Genomic DNA, 15,096 nt, shown 5'->3' with positions numbered 1-15,096 from the left:
TATATGTATGAACAAATATAGATATTGATAGATGGTGAAGTGTAATAGAAAACTAAGGATAGCAGCTAATCATCATTTTTAAGAAGCTGAGATCATTTTATTTGGTATTTTTTCTGGAAAATATAAACTAATCATCAAAACTGATGCAAAGTAATGCTGATTAATGAATTAATTGACATTCTGGCAGTGAATTGATTAATTAGCTGTTTTTCAGGGCGTTATGTATTTTTCCTCCTCTGTAAGGAAAAGACACATCTAAACATCCCGATTTAAGATTAAAATAAGACTCAGTGAAGTTGGGACTCTCCAACATCCTCCACACCACACAATAATGAGAGGACACCGTGTTGAGTTACTTCATACTGTCAGCGGGGGGCCAGCGATGTATAAAACTGCTCAGGTTTTAATACAAGCTTAATCAAGTCCTGCAATGGGATGTAGTGTGAAGTAGCCTGCACTTCAAAACATCTTAGCAGCCTCAGTCAGTCCCTGTGGCTCATGGGCAGTGTAATTACGCAGTAAAACATGTCCAATGTAAATCATGTGAGAACAAAAGCATCAGCAAAACCAAGAAATAACAGTATAACATTTCAGGGGAGTGAACACAATGGAGCAGTGCTGCGGGAATACAATGATGTTGAGAAGGAGGGATAGAAAGAGCAGTTTCATTGTGTTCCCTTATCATCTTGCTTCTCTCACATTTTTTTTTTTGACTTTGTTTCTTTTTTCAATAACTTTAGTTTCTTTTTCCCCACCTCCTTCTCTCCTGAGAAAATCTGTCTGACCCTTTAACCCTAAAACATTTGATTAAGCGACACCCTGAAGCTCTTACCTTTCCGTCTCTTTCTCCCATTCAGCTCATGTCATTGTTTGGACTCCAGTTTGTGTGGACTCCTTAAAAGCCCTGCGGGTGCAATCCTTCTCTGTCCTCTGCTATAAATCTATTTAACATTTGCATTTTGGTCTTCCACCATACAAAGCATCTCTGAGATAAAGTGAGCATTCATTACAGCGCAAGAAGGAAAACAAAGTGCTAAAGATAAATCATAAACTGGAAAACGGTAACATTGGAAAAAAAAAAACTCATTTCATTTTCCTCACTCTTTTGGCAGAGCTTTCATTTCAGTCTTATTTCTCATTTCACACCTCTCTTCCCTGTTCATCTTTTTTCTAAACTTATAATCATAATTCAGGATGTGTTTGCCCTTACAAAAAGGCACTTACGAAATCCTATGTGTGAATTTAAAACGGGCGTCTTTTTGGGGGATATAATGTACTCTGACTTCCTAGCGATATGTTTTACCTTGGATGTTTGACAATGTCTTCATGTTATATTTTATTTTTAAGTCAATCCGCTGTGACCTTTTTTTCCACTTGAACTTCAAGTCCTTGTTATAGTTCAGCTGTCACACACCCTCAGCACTTGCTGCCAATCTCACAGCCACTTGTAGCAGTGCTGTGGTGACAGCGTTTCTGCATAAATTGGAGCTTTGAAGGGTTCAGTTACTGACCAGCGAAGAAACGTTCAATGGCCGACCTGTGCTGCCATCAAAATAGCTTGAACAAAGAACCTAATATTTATACCACAGGGAAATAATTGACAAGTACTTTCATCCGACACATGAACACAAACTCTCTCTGTGCCTGATTGGATGAACACTTGCTTGCCTTCATTGGGTTCAAAGGAGATCCATGCATTTTTTTTGTACTTTATTTTTATAGAAATAACATAAACAACATACAGAAAAACATAGAACAAACAGTTGGTCACCTATACATTCATACAGACGTCAGATAATGGCTCAGTGAGCATCTCTTGTGGTCACAAACACAATCCATTTTGCAGAGTGCTACATGCAAGTTTTCTTAGCATTAATAATTATGTACTTACCAGTCTAAGGAAACAGTGAGTTTCAGTGAGGAATGAAGTCTGATGCTGAACTTGCAATAAGAGCTGACTCCAGCAGTGGAAAGTAACTAAAGCTAACCCACTATCCAGCTAGACCCAGCCCAAATCATCACTTTCTCATAGCTCCTCACTGTGGCCTGCAATCTGCCCTGGAAGATGTTGCACTGCTCGGAGGGAGTATTGTAACCTTTTGTCTTGGCTCTTGTCAAGAAACAATCGCTACCATCTGCTCCCTAGTAAAAAAACGTGTTTGGCGGCACAGAAAACTTACAAATAGCCCCTCTGACTTCAGATTTACAAATCAGAAACTGACTGTAGCTTCTCTGGAAAAAGAAAAAGAAAGAAAAAGCTCTCTGATGTAAAATACATGAGATTTGACATTAAACCCAAACAGTAACACCATGATTCTGGTCTATGACATCATGTCCGGGCAAAGGTTGAACCTTGTTGTGATTAAAAATGCATGTTAGGTATTAAAATGCAACGCTAGCTGTGGTGAAAAAAAACATCAGAAACCTGCTGTTCTTGTAGATAAATATGGAGCGAAGTGTGAATAAAGGCTTCTAATAAATGAAGGCTGTTAAAGTCTGTAAAATTATTTTAAAATATACTTACACTTATATAGTCTCTGCTGATTCTGGCGCACGTTACTGCTGTAGTGCTGTTCTAAGCTTACTGCATAGAGTTGTGAAACTACATGAAGGCAAGCTGAATAACAAGAATGTACTTTTTTGCTCAGCCTGAACTGTCCCTGAATTTAAATGAGTAAAAGTTGGAATAGAGGACACCATGTTTCAGAACTCGTATGTATTTTATGTCATAAAGGATAATTTAGTTAATATTTATGGTGATGAACAACCCTGACCCGGATAAGGGAGCTGGAGAAATGAAACCATAATCTACACTACAGATAATCAGATTGTGTGTGTGCGTGTGTGGACCCACACAAAGTGTTTTTGTGTATCTTGTCAGAACAAGCTCATGAGCTGCAATCCCAGAAAATCCCCCTCTGTGCTTTGTCAACTTCTTCGTACCAATAATAACTCCGCTGGTACAAAGTCCTTATGAAACAAAGTTTATCAAATGTTTTGCAGAGAAGACAAATATAAAGCTCACAGACACTCAGGCTATGAAAATTATAGTTTATTTATCGTATTTCATTTGTGTTGTGGATCCAGAGTTGTGTATTGTTTTGTTTTTTTGTGTGTTTTTTTTAATGCGTCTCTTCTGTCTTTACAGCTTGTCCCCAGGGCACCTTTAAGTCCTTCCAGGGAGCAGGATTATGTCAGCAGTGTCCGCTCAACAGTCGCTCCACCATCGAGGCCGCCACCCTCTGTGGTTGTCGGAACGGCTATTACCGTGGAGACATGGACAAAGCAGAGGACGTGTGCACCAGTGAGTCCGTTTTTCTCTCTGTCAAACAAGCACATACAGTACATAAACAAACAAAACCACATAATGATTCTTTGTGTAGTGTCGCTGAGTGTGATTATACCTCAAGATGACCATGTGATTGTTGGTCTTTGAACCTTTTTGGTTAGGTTACCAACGGTTACAGCATATCACTTCATAACGTCACTGGCAGACCCAATAGCTCATCATTAAGTTAAAGGCCAATATCTGCTTTGATTTATTATTCCAACTCTTAATTTTATGCAGCTCATTCACAGTGAGTGTGCCACAATGTTCCCGTCCTTGTTTGGGGATTTGGGGAGCAGTAAGTAATAACGCTGCCACATTCCTCAGGCTTTCCATTGAAGTGAATATGTGTTTAGTGTGTTGAAGAGGCGATATTGCTATGCAAGACGAAGCACAGAGTTTGAAAAACGCTGCCTCTCGGTTCCACAGAGAGATGGTGTAAGTAGGTTGAGACATGAATCATTTTTGGACTGTCTAGTGACTGTGTAGCTAGTCTCAGCGTGTGTGTGTGTGTGTGTGTGTGTGTACCGTGCGCATAGGTGCGTGCGTGTGCGTTTGTGCACGTCCTATTGACCTGGATACAACTTAATGTTTTTTTTAAGGCGGGTTGGAAAAATTCTGGTTCATTCATTAATTTGACTGTTTTCGACCCACAAATGAAAAAAACAAAAACCTCAAAAATGCACATAATGAAAAAATAGTGAATGTGCTTCTTTACCACTGGTGTTGATCTTCTTCTTCTTCTTTACTATACTATGCTTTGCTAATCTGCCCAGCAGTGTGCAGTTTTCATTATTTTCTCATCTGTTATCTGCATTTGTTTGGTCTTAACCAAAAATGAGATGCTTTGTCATCTATTACTTCTGATCTGCTTTGTGTCGGCTTTGTACAGATGATTCAATAGGGATACTGTAACTAGGGAACAAAGGAAATCCAATTCTTCAAATCTGACAAGTTGCAGTTCACTTAACCCATAAGGACCCACGGTGACACGGGTGTCACACTGCCTTCAAGTGTCCTGGAAAGCCCCTTACACATATTGATGTTGAACTTTTAACTCATGAAGTCCCTAAGTGACATCTACTCAACATCCTGGTGCAGTCACATGACTCTCTGTGAATCTCTCTATCCATGACAACATTTCCAAGATGGTGGCCAGCAGAGTTGGCACATTTCACAGAGGCAGCTACTTTTAAAAACCTTGCTTTCTGTCAATAAAATAAGCCACCACCCATTTCACAATGCAAATCCTTTTATAACATGTCCCTTGTTGTACTTAACCTGTTCTGACCTCATTTTTTGAAGAAACTCATATAAAACAACTTAAGAAAATATTGCTGTGACACATACGTCACATCGGGCCTTAGTCTTAAAAAAGTCAGAAAAAATACCATGTGACGCCTATGTCACAATGAGAAAAATGGGAAAGAACTGCTCAATTAAATTAGGTGATTCTGGTATTTTGAATTAATATACTCTATGTTGTTCAATTTAAAACATAATTTAAAAATGTTAACATAAAAATAATGTCAAATTCAATCAATATTTAATAAAATTATATATCAGTCCGGAAATTGAACCACAGATTTAGCAGAGACACTCTTCTCAGTAAATGAACAAGATTTTAGTATCCCATGCTGGTCCCATATTAATGTAATTATGCTTTTTTGCTGTATTTTCTGTAACAAAATAGGATACAGTGTTCAGGATGTACTGACGATCATCAGACGTGCAATAGATGTTGTATACAGAACAACAAATACAGCAAATAAGAATGAGAGTTTACATAAGAAAATATTAGGAAACAAATAAGAACAAGTTAACACAGTCAAACAGTCATGAACCAGGTTTGAGACAAGGGTTCTGGACTGCTGTACTGATGGGAGAGAGGGTCCCATGTGGGGCATTGTGAGAGAAGGACGTTTTACCCAGCTCAGTTCTGACGAATGGAATATGACCCAACAATCAGTTCTGTGAGTGGGTACCAATGTTTTGTGATTTCATAGTTAATAGAGATGATAAATAAAGAGACAATAACTGTGACAGGGCTTTAAAAATTGATAAAAACCAATGCTGTTTTCCCCTTACTGTCAGAAATGACCAGCCGACATTTTGATAAAGAGTGCCGTGATGGGTATTATATGAATCATTGGAAATGAAATGTAAGGCTGAGTGGTAAACAGCATCCAGGGGAATCAAAGTGGAACTAGCAGCTCTTCCATAGATGTCATCTCCATACTCTAAAACAGAGAAAAAATAGTGTCTCCAATTTTTTTCCTGTGGTGAGTAGGGAAATGGTGCTTATTTCTGTATCGAAAGCCCAGTATTGTTCTTAGTTTAGCAATGAGGGTGGTGATATGGTGCTTAAAATTAAGACAACTGTCCATCCAGATGCCAAGGTATTTGTAGTTGGAAAGAAAATTGTGGTTGCACAGCTTTTAAGGCTTCAGTAACTGGTTAAAGCCTTCAATATGAGGCAATATTCGCATTTCTATAGTGTTTGCCCTTTTTTGTTGTGAAACTTGTCTTAAAAAGGTGTTAATAGTAACCAGCAAATTTGTAATTTTGATACATGTTATGGAAATGCAAATAAAAGGCCAAATTTGTGTTACAGAGCAAAAGAAAATGTTAAGCCCATTTATTTTCAAGTGAAAATTTAAGTTACCAAAAACGCCCGATGTGACATATATGCAACATTCCAGATCTCTGACAATAGGTGGCGCTATTTCAAAAAAAACTTCAAAAATGTGTTCCATGCATTCCACTTGGTCTGTGTTTCACCCCACTTAATTTTCCTTCAAGGATAAATGGGTCTGGGTTCTTATGGGTTAACTGTGCTGTTTGTGTTTGTTTATCTTCTCTGATGGTCACATAGAGCAATTTGTTGAAGATGATAAACCCCAAATTGGACCTCATATGGCCTAAGCATTGACAGACTGATAGAAAACAGACTTTAATGACAAACTGTGAAAATAGAGTAGGACACGAGCAGAATATATTCAGTTTACATTGACAGGGTTAACCACCTGTTGCTGTGCATTTAGATATAAAATGATTTGCAGCTGCTTTATTACAGATTGCCTAAAGGATCACGTCCTTGCTGGTCAGCCATTGTAAATTATGGACAGGTGGACAAAATGTATTTAGAAGTAAAAACCATACTCAAGGTGCAGCTCCACTGCAGATCTTCTATTCTAATAGAAAAGTACTTTGTGAGAAGTAAATAATATATACAGTCTGTGCTTTTACTGTCAATCTCACCTGTCACTTAGCCCTCGCTGGCTCTCCCACTGCAGCATGTTGGCTGCCGTCTTCCTCCTCCTCCTCCTCTTCGTCTCCTATATGTCCCTCTTTATTAGCTGCTATCCCTTCCCGACCCTCTGTTGCTGCTTCAGCTGCCACAGTAGCACTGGTGGGAGCCTGGAAATATTCAAAATAAATGAATTGGATAGCTAATCACACTGGCTGCAGGACTGTGCAGCAGCTTTTCTTAGGTTTCTCTACTCTGTGTTTTGGCTGATACCTCTGGCCCAAGACTGTCTTTGTTACCTCCTCCTGATGAGCCCTTCACAGTCTTTTGGCATATCTTTCAATATTGATACGGCCTGAGCGGGCAAACATTCAGCGACAGGGTTAAAGGATTAACATTAGCGTTATCTACTTGCACGAACAGTCGATACCGACTAGCAGCTCTGCCAGCAGTCTTCTCCGAGGGGAAAAGAAAGCAACAGTCTTTTCCTCTCGCATGATCGTGTTTTGATTCAGATGTGCAAGGAGAGGAGGAACTGTAACTGGAGGATGGCTCTGTCAGTGTTTGTGAGGAAGAGAGAAATGGAGAGGGACTGACCAGCCCACTGTTTTGACCATCCTATTCTCACAATAAAAACAAGCTGAAATGTATTTTCTACTCATATTTATACGTAAGTAGATGTTAATGGTATTGCCATTGAGTGTATTCGCCATAATCCCTATAGTTTTACCAGTAGGTTTGTTACCTTTAATTGTCGGTGTAAGCTATTTTTAGAACGGCGGAGCAGAGCCGCGAGCTGCTCAGAGCTACACTACGGAGGCTAATGGGATTTCTTGGTTTCCCTCATCAAACTCATCAAACAAATGCACAATCCAACAACTCCAAAACGCTCTGGTGGACAAGTTGTGACCTGCACATTCACCACGCTATGAGATAATAACGGAACGTTACAAGACAGAGTTGTTTTTGAGGCAAATGCAGAGACTGCTTGCTGAAAAACTGCCTCCGACAGGAACGCGCATCAGCGGTTTTGCTTCCTAAAAATAGCTTGCACCGACACGAACCTACTCCTAAAACTATAGGGATTATGGCAATGGGTCAATTTGCCAAAATGTCGAACTATCCCTTTAACGGTAGATAAATCATAGTTTATCTTGTAAATTGTTAGTACTCACACAATCTCAAGCAGCTTTCTTGGCCTAGTTTCTTTTTAGCCTGCACACGTTTGATTGATAACCTCCTCACCAGACTACACAAACCAAATTAAATTGTCAAGAGCTCATTTAGACAGAACCAAACAAACAGGTTTTGTGTGAAGGTAAGGTAAGGTACCTTGTTGGTGCAAATTATCCCAGTGATTCATCAATACAATATGTAGAGGCAGTAAATAAAGTGATTTGTTAATTCAGTTCAACACTTTCAAACTCATTCTATGTTTAACACTAAAAACATAAAGAATACTATAAACTAACCCTAACATTTTTCAGGGAAACTCAAAGTGAAAATTGAAGAAAGAATTTACTTTGCCACAGTGGCTATGGAACAACTTATGGAGTTAACTTACTCTGACTACAGAGGCAGCACATGAAACGCCTCAGCTCAAACGACGGCAGCAGAAGACTCTCGAATATATATATGTTGATAGAAGCAAAATCAACCTTCCCAGAGACTAAACGTGTCAGGTGTCGACTTTCTCAGCCTACACAGTTCTGGGAGTTACCTTGCTAGTTTGAATTAAAGAACAAAAAACAAATGATATTACAGTAGGTATATGTTGTTGTTGTTGTTGTTGTTGTTGTTTTTTTCCCAGACACAAGAGAATTGGAAAAAGAAGAGGAAAAAACTCAGAACTGTAGGATAAAACTTCAATATAGGATGGAGCTTGAGTTTATTTATATATGGTCTAAACTCAATCAGATATAAAATCAGATCAGCGAAATGGAAGAGTGAGCGCACAGTGTGTGGACAGTTGCTTGACAGAAAATCATTCCCCCAGCATGCCTCATGGGCTGCATAGGTGCAAAGTGTGTGTGTGTGTGTGTTTGTACTGTATATGTGAGTGTTTCTGTGTGGGTATTTTTTAAAGTGTATTTTTGTGTATAGGTCAGATTGATACTGTGAAAGCTATTTACAAAACAGTGAAAAAGTGCACAGCGTGGTTGTAGGCTGCAGTGCAGGTTGTGTGTCTAACTCAAGTGGGTGAAATGTTTTTTTCTGTATTGAAGCAGCAGTATTTTTTGATTTAAAATGTTTTTATTATGACTTTTCCTCCAGTTTGTCATTTGAATGTGTGTTTGCTGTGTGAAAGGATTTGTATGTTGCTATACAGCATAAAAAGTAAGACTGAGTATCTGTGTCAACACCCTGCATGTGCCTGTGTGCTTATAATTATGAATGCACAGCTTCGATGGGTCCCCTCTCTCTCTCTTTCCTTTCCCCTTTCCTTCTTTTTCTTTCACTGCAGGGATGATTATAAGATGCTATATAGATTATAAGATTTTCACCCCCCCTACTGATTGTCAGCACTGATGCAGCAGTGTGTGTGCCTCTCTGTGACACATACAAACGTCTTCCATGGGGCCGTCTCAGTCGTTCTGTATGACTGTGGTTCAGGCCGACATAGAGTATCAATTTCATCTGTTTTCGCTTCAACATGTTGTGTGAGTGTGTGTCTGTGTGTGTGTCTGTGATGTGTGTGTGAACAGTCAAGGCGAAGTGCACCCACTAGAAATGGTTTAACCTTGTAAAAACTGTGGATGTGCATTGAAGATTCACAATGACACCCTAAAAAGTCTCCTAAAAGAATCTCTCCAAAGATCAAAGACATGAGCTGAAAAGTAAAAGAGACTTGACTGACTGACTGACTGACTGCAAAGACACAAAGAGACACTGATCGTCCTGCTTGTGAGGAGCTGTCAGGTCACCGTTTGACTGAGAGTGACAGTTTTCCGTACACGTATAAAAAATGCACTTTGCAATTTTGCAGTAAAACCAGCTCCCAAAAACGGTGATAGATGTAGACTGTAAGACCACTGGTATCATACATTTTTAATGTGTGTACTGTAAGTACCCATCTTTGTATTCACTGGTCAGTCCGGGTTTTGACAGAGCACTCCCAGGCTTTGACTTGTGGTCTAATGTCTTTTCCTAAATCGAGAAGGTTCCTCAGATGCACAAGCTGGTAAGGGAAAGGATGTTGCTCTTCTCTATTGCAGTCTGCATTGTTATTGTGTTTATCATAGATTAAACTTCCTATTATAGTCTTTAAAATGTTATAAAATAAATATTTGTCAGACGAGCAACAAAGACGACTGAGTCTACTACCATGAACGACTAAGAAATCACATTATTCACATTTGAGAGGCTGAAATCAGTGGATTTTATTTTTTTGGATTTTTTTTTCTTCCTAAAATGACAATTTATTACTTATCACAACAGTTTAGAGTTAAAAGAGGAACATTTTTCTGTAAAAGTAAAGCAGTGAAATACCCAAGTGAAAGTACCGTAATCAAAAAAAGGGTTTGAAATAAAATTAGTGTTATTGTCCTCTGTTGTGGCAGCCTTGTTTTAAGTAATGTTTTTAATTGTTTATTTTTTATAAGCTGTTGTTTGTTGTGTTGAATTTTTTATTTATTTATTTATTTATTTTTACAGTATCTTTCTTTACTGGACAGTTATTCTATTACAGAAAAGAAGTCTCTATAATATTTAGTTAATGCAGCTTCTGCAAAAATCAAATAAATGGTCATATAAGGATGATATGGCATTCTGGGACACACACAGTTCGGCCTACAGCTTACTGCATGTATACAAACTATACGTATATATACGTATATAGTAATACAACAGCTTACTAACCCTACTTTTTTTTATATATACCATGACGAGAAACCACTTTATAAAAAAACAAACAAATAATTTTCTTAAGTGCTCATCATAATGAATTTGATTGCATGCAGCTGCTTTAAGCTGACAGGCTGATCTGAATCCACCTGATTAATATCTGCATCGTTTGACACAGACATTGGAAACATGTATTTTCAGTGTCAAGCCCCCTCTTACCCTCCTATCATGTCTCCACAGGTGTCCCTTCAGCGCCTCGCAATGTGGTCTCAGTTGTCAACCAGACGTCGCTGCAGCTGGAGTGGCACCCGCCACGTGAGACGGGGCACCGTGACGACTTGTCATACAACGTGTTATGCCGCCGGTGCCACAGCAACGAGCGCCGGGCGTGTCAGCCGTGTGACGACAGCGTGGTGTTTGTCCCAGGCAAGCGGGGGCTGAAGGAAACAAGGGTGGAGATCAGCAAGCTGCGGGCGCACACGTCGTACACCTTCGAAATACAGGTTGGTCCCCAGAGAGAGACGGATGTGTGTTTATTTATTCTGCGGGGCGTTTTGTTCACTACACGGTGTTGTTAGAAGAGTACTACAGGGAACATCTGTCCTTTGAGCATCAAACATTCACAGGTTGTAGCTTTGTGGAGGTTGGCAGCCGTTTTTATTTATTTATTTATTTTTATCATCGACTCCACTACTGACCCAAAATTACCAAAAAATTCACAAATCATCAGTGCAGTATTATTAATGCATGTCCACCATTGATTTGTACATAGTTTCTCTACAATGTGCTACATGGCTGGCTACATTGTTCAGAGCTTCACTACAAATGTGGCTGTTATTCATTTGGATTTGACCTTGGAAATCCCATCAGCATCCACTGTAAATACTTTAAATACAGGTCAGTTAAAGCTTTTAACCAAGATAAAGCAAGAAACAAACTTTGTGTATTCTCCACAGTTGCTTTTTTTTTTTTTTTTTTTACACCAAATGATGCTTTGAAATTTACTGTATCGTCTTTTTTTTGTGCGACTGTAATGAATGAAAAAATAATTAAAATGCAACTTGGAAGAGTAGAAATTACTTATCACATATTACCTACTTCAAAAGCAACCTTCATGCTGTCAACTCTTGTTTTAGATGCAAATAGCTGCGGGATATTCTCTATGATGCTCAAGGATACTGAGGCTGTATAAATGCTTGCTGACACGCAGACTTTTATGCACGATCTGCAGTTATATCATGTTGTCTCAAACCCCAAGGCCTCTCACAAGTCTATAAAGTTAGTGCAGTGGTGAACCTGCGGTACTGTGCCATCAACTGAGTTTACCATCAAGGTTGGGTGTCTAAATCAAGGTCACCTGCTTTGTAATCAATTAGAGTTTTTTCTCTGTCTAGCCAGTGTAGGTTAGAGCCAGAGCTAAGTAAGAACCTCCTCGTGGAGCAGATAATGCTTTGATTATGAAGAGAGTGGCCTGAACGTATGAATTGATTCTTCTTGAAGCTGTCCGTTGCCGGATGAACCGATCAATAGTGATGAATGAATGAATAACTCGAATGACAGTGTTGATTGTGAAAGTATTGATTAGAATTAAGTGGTTACTGAAGGCATCCACCTTTGAAGTAAGAGACAAATTTTCATTGAAGTATTCAGGGTCAGTTCACTTTCTCTCAGAACTAAATTACCCAGCAATTGAAAAGACTGACAGCTTTTCTTTTCTTTTCTTTTCTTTTTCTTTTTGCAGCTTTTACATTTAAAAAAAAAATACTGATATGGAAACATAAAGAAATGGGAGATGCATGCAATATAAGAGAAAAATAATGAAGCAGTAGAGCTTGGACGAGGCCATCAAGCTAGCCTCACTAATTACCAGCCTTTGTTTAATGATTTGCTACGACTGACGACATTGTTTTGACCGTCAAAATGATTAACTGTGCTCATGATAAACAATATGTGGCAGCTAATGAGGTGGTTTTTAAAACATGCTCAGAACCTCTTAATTGTGTCTTTGTGTTGGTGAGATGAGGAAGGCGGTGGGACCTCAGCGTTTCAATGACACACTGGCAGCTCCTACAGTACGACACTCTGATATTAAAACCATTACATTTTTGCTGGTAATTGACCGTTTCCTCCCCTGAACAGCGAGTGTCCAATCGGAGCCTAGCAACTAAAAGATTAACAGGGCAGGTCCGTCGAGCTGTATTCAGTGTGTATGCTCTGTGTCATTGTACATAAAATTAAGGAATTGTGTTTTTCCAGTGTTTTGGGTCATGGATGCCACAGAATGAAGGGTCACTTTAACAGTCTGGTGCTGCTCATTATCAGACTTATGTTTGCACTTCCTTATGTGAAATCATAAATCAAACCTCTTTCTCACTTGTCCTCATATGCAAAACAGCTAAACAGTGTATTCTGAGTCTGATATAGCAATACACTATTTCTTTATATCAATGTTTCTTACATGGGTATTTAATTGTTGAGTTGCCAATTTTATGACAAGGACCTGCTCAGCTTTAGCTATTAATGAACTGTCGCCATCGACTGCATGTCTAGGACTGTTTTCCAGATTTCCCCTTTCAAAACAAGTCAGCTGAAATCATTAAAAAGTCACCTGAACACAGCCTTTTTCTACCAGCTCATGGAGCTGACGTCAGTCTAATCAGCAAGTAAAATCTGCCAGCGACAGCTGCTCTCTCAGACGGTAAAATCGACAGTTGCTCCCTAAAAACTGGGAGCCAGCTTTTCTTTTCCTCTAAAGCACTTATTTTAAAAACCACTAAGAATTTCAAGTGGTAAATTTGCCCCAGTTTCTGTAAATCATGAAAGTGCAGAACATTTGGCTGAAGAGGTATAACAACAGTGACCAGCATGGGGGAAGGACCAGTTAAAGTAACTATTAATGCGTGTGTGTGTGTGTGTGTGTGTGTAAGAATAACTGACCATTTCACTTTATACTCTACAGGCAATCAACGGAGTCTCCAACAAGAGCCCTTACCCCGCCCAACAGCTGTCAATCAACATTACAACCAATCAGGCTGGTGAGTGGCCAGTGCAAAAGCTGTGCAATTGTATATATATGTGTGTGTGTGTAAGCGTCTGTGTATGTGTGTAAGCGTCTGTGTATGTGTGTAAGCATACCCCGGGGCACGGTGGATTAAGCGAGGGAGGGATGGCTAGGGGGATAAAGGAAATTGAGCTACAGTCTTTTAATTCATAAAACATGTTATAAGCTTGTCATCTCTCTCTCCCTCTGCCTCCCCCCTCCTCTCTCTCTCTCTCTCTCTCCCCCCTTCTGTCTTCCCTGCACATCCACAGCTTTCATCCTGCTTTCCTCTCTGCCTCAGTCTCGATTCTCTTTTTCTCTCCTTTATCCCCTCTCCCTGCCCTCCTCTTCTCTGTCCCTCTCTCTCAATCTCTTGACAGTATAATTCTTAGAGACTATAAAGTGAGCTGAGTTACTGCTCCATCAATACTTTATAGAGACAGACACAAGTGATATTTCCACCGCTACCCAAATTCAGATTTAAAAGCTACTTTTCTCATCACATCATTTACCTCATCTACAGCAGCTCATCCCCTAATCGAAACATGATCCATTGTCACCTCGCTGCTTCCTGAGCACATTTGTTTCTGCTGCCGGGTGCAAAGCTTTTCCTGTCCCTGAAATCTTTCAGGAATCAACAAAAACAGATTTATTTTCAGGTTGACTGAACGTGGCTGGGGGTGTGGGTTAAATTATGCAATACGTTTTGAGTAGGTTTTATGGGACCTAAGGATATGAATCTCACTCCACATGTAGAGAAAATGTCAATTGTGGCGATATTAAGAAAAAAAAAGTGAGGACCTAAGGTGACGGCTCGCTAATGCTGTCAAATCATGATTACACAAGAGGTATCTGGCTCTTCAGGTATCGCAGCATTTACATTTACAGGATTATGGCGGTCTCAAGATGTTGTGATGGCCCGGCTCTCATGCCATGTACTTGCATTTTAATGCATAAAAACCAATTATTAATTCTATTTTCAAGAAAACATTAATATCCTTTTGTATCCTTTGAGGCACAGTTCACTGTTAATGGAACTTGCATCACTTCGATTCTTCCTCCACTTGTGTGGTATTAATCTCCCTGTCTTGATTCCTTCCTCGCTGATGAAAACCATCACATAAAAAGATCCCAGAAGCAAAAGCATGAAATGCATTATAGCTAACAGCTTCTAGTTCCCAGAATTATGAGTAAAAATACATTGCAGACATAACTCTTGTTTCCCCATCAGTGACAAGTGCAGTAATTTGTTTTCATGAGCCTGGATGAGGAGACATTTTTCTCCTTTGGGTGTAAATAATCTTTGGCAATATGTCATTACATTACACACTGTATTTCCATATCCGTGGCATTTAGGCATGCTAGTGAATCTTTTAACGGGCTAATTGATTGTGTGTACATGTTTGTGTGTGTGTGTGTTGTTTTTTTAACAGCTCCCTCAGTAGTTCCCATAATGCACCAAGTGAGCTCAACAAGCCGCAGTTTTTCGTTGTCATGGCCACCGCCCGAACAGCCCAACGGTATTATCCTCGACTATGAGATACGATACTATGACAAGGTAAAGTGGGATGATAAATGTCTGTGTGTCTTTGTGTATCTTTGTGTTTGTGTGTGTGTTGGTGTGTGTGTCTGTGC

General features: G+C 39.4%; 1 protein-coding gene across 4 annotated transcripts in view; it reads left to right on the top strand.

Moving 5' to 3' along the window:
- Positions 1–15,096, top strand: part of LOC146989052 (ephrin type-B receptor 1-B-like) — a 95,915-nt gene that overhangs the window by 43,056 nt on the left and 37,763 nt on the right. For all 4 annotated transcript variants that reach the window (XM_085774973.1, XM_085774972.1, XM_085774975.1 and 1 more), the window contains exons 6-9: positions 3,149–3,304; positions 10,662–10,924; positions 13,381–13,456; positions 14,895–15,019. In XM_085774973.1, coding sequence (XP_085631099.1) covers positions 3,149–3,304; positions 10,662–10,924; positions 13,381–13,456; positions 14,895–15,019 — 620 coding nt within the window. The remainder of the gene's footprint in view (positions 1–3,148; positions 3,305–10,661; positions 10,925–13,380; positions 13,457–14,894; positions 15,020–15,096) is intronic.

Source organism: Trachurus japonicus, chromosome 4 (genome assembly GCF_045865225.1).
Source record: "Trachurus japonicus isolate A0001 chromosome 4, Traja_1.0".
NCBI classification, from domain to species: Eukaryota; Metazoa; Chordata; class Actinopteri; order Carangiformes; family Carangidae; genus Trachurus; species Trachurus japonicus.
The sequence above is the reverse complement of the archived record's forward strand: the minus strand, read 5'-3'. Positions and strand labels throughout refer to the sequence as shown.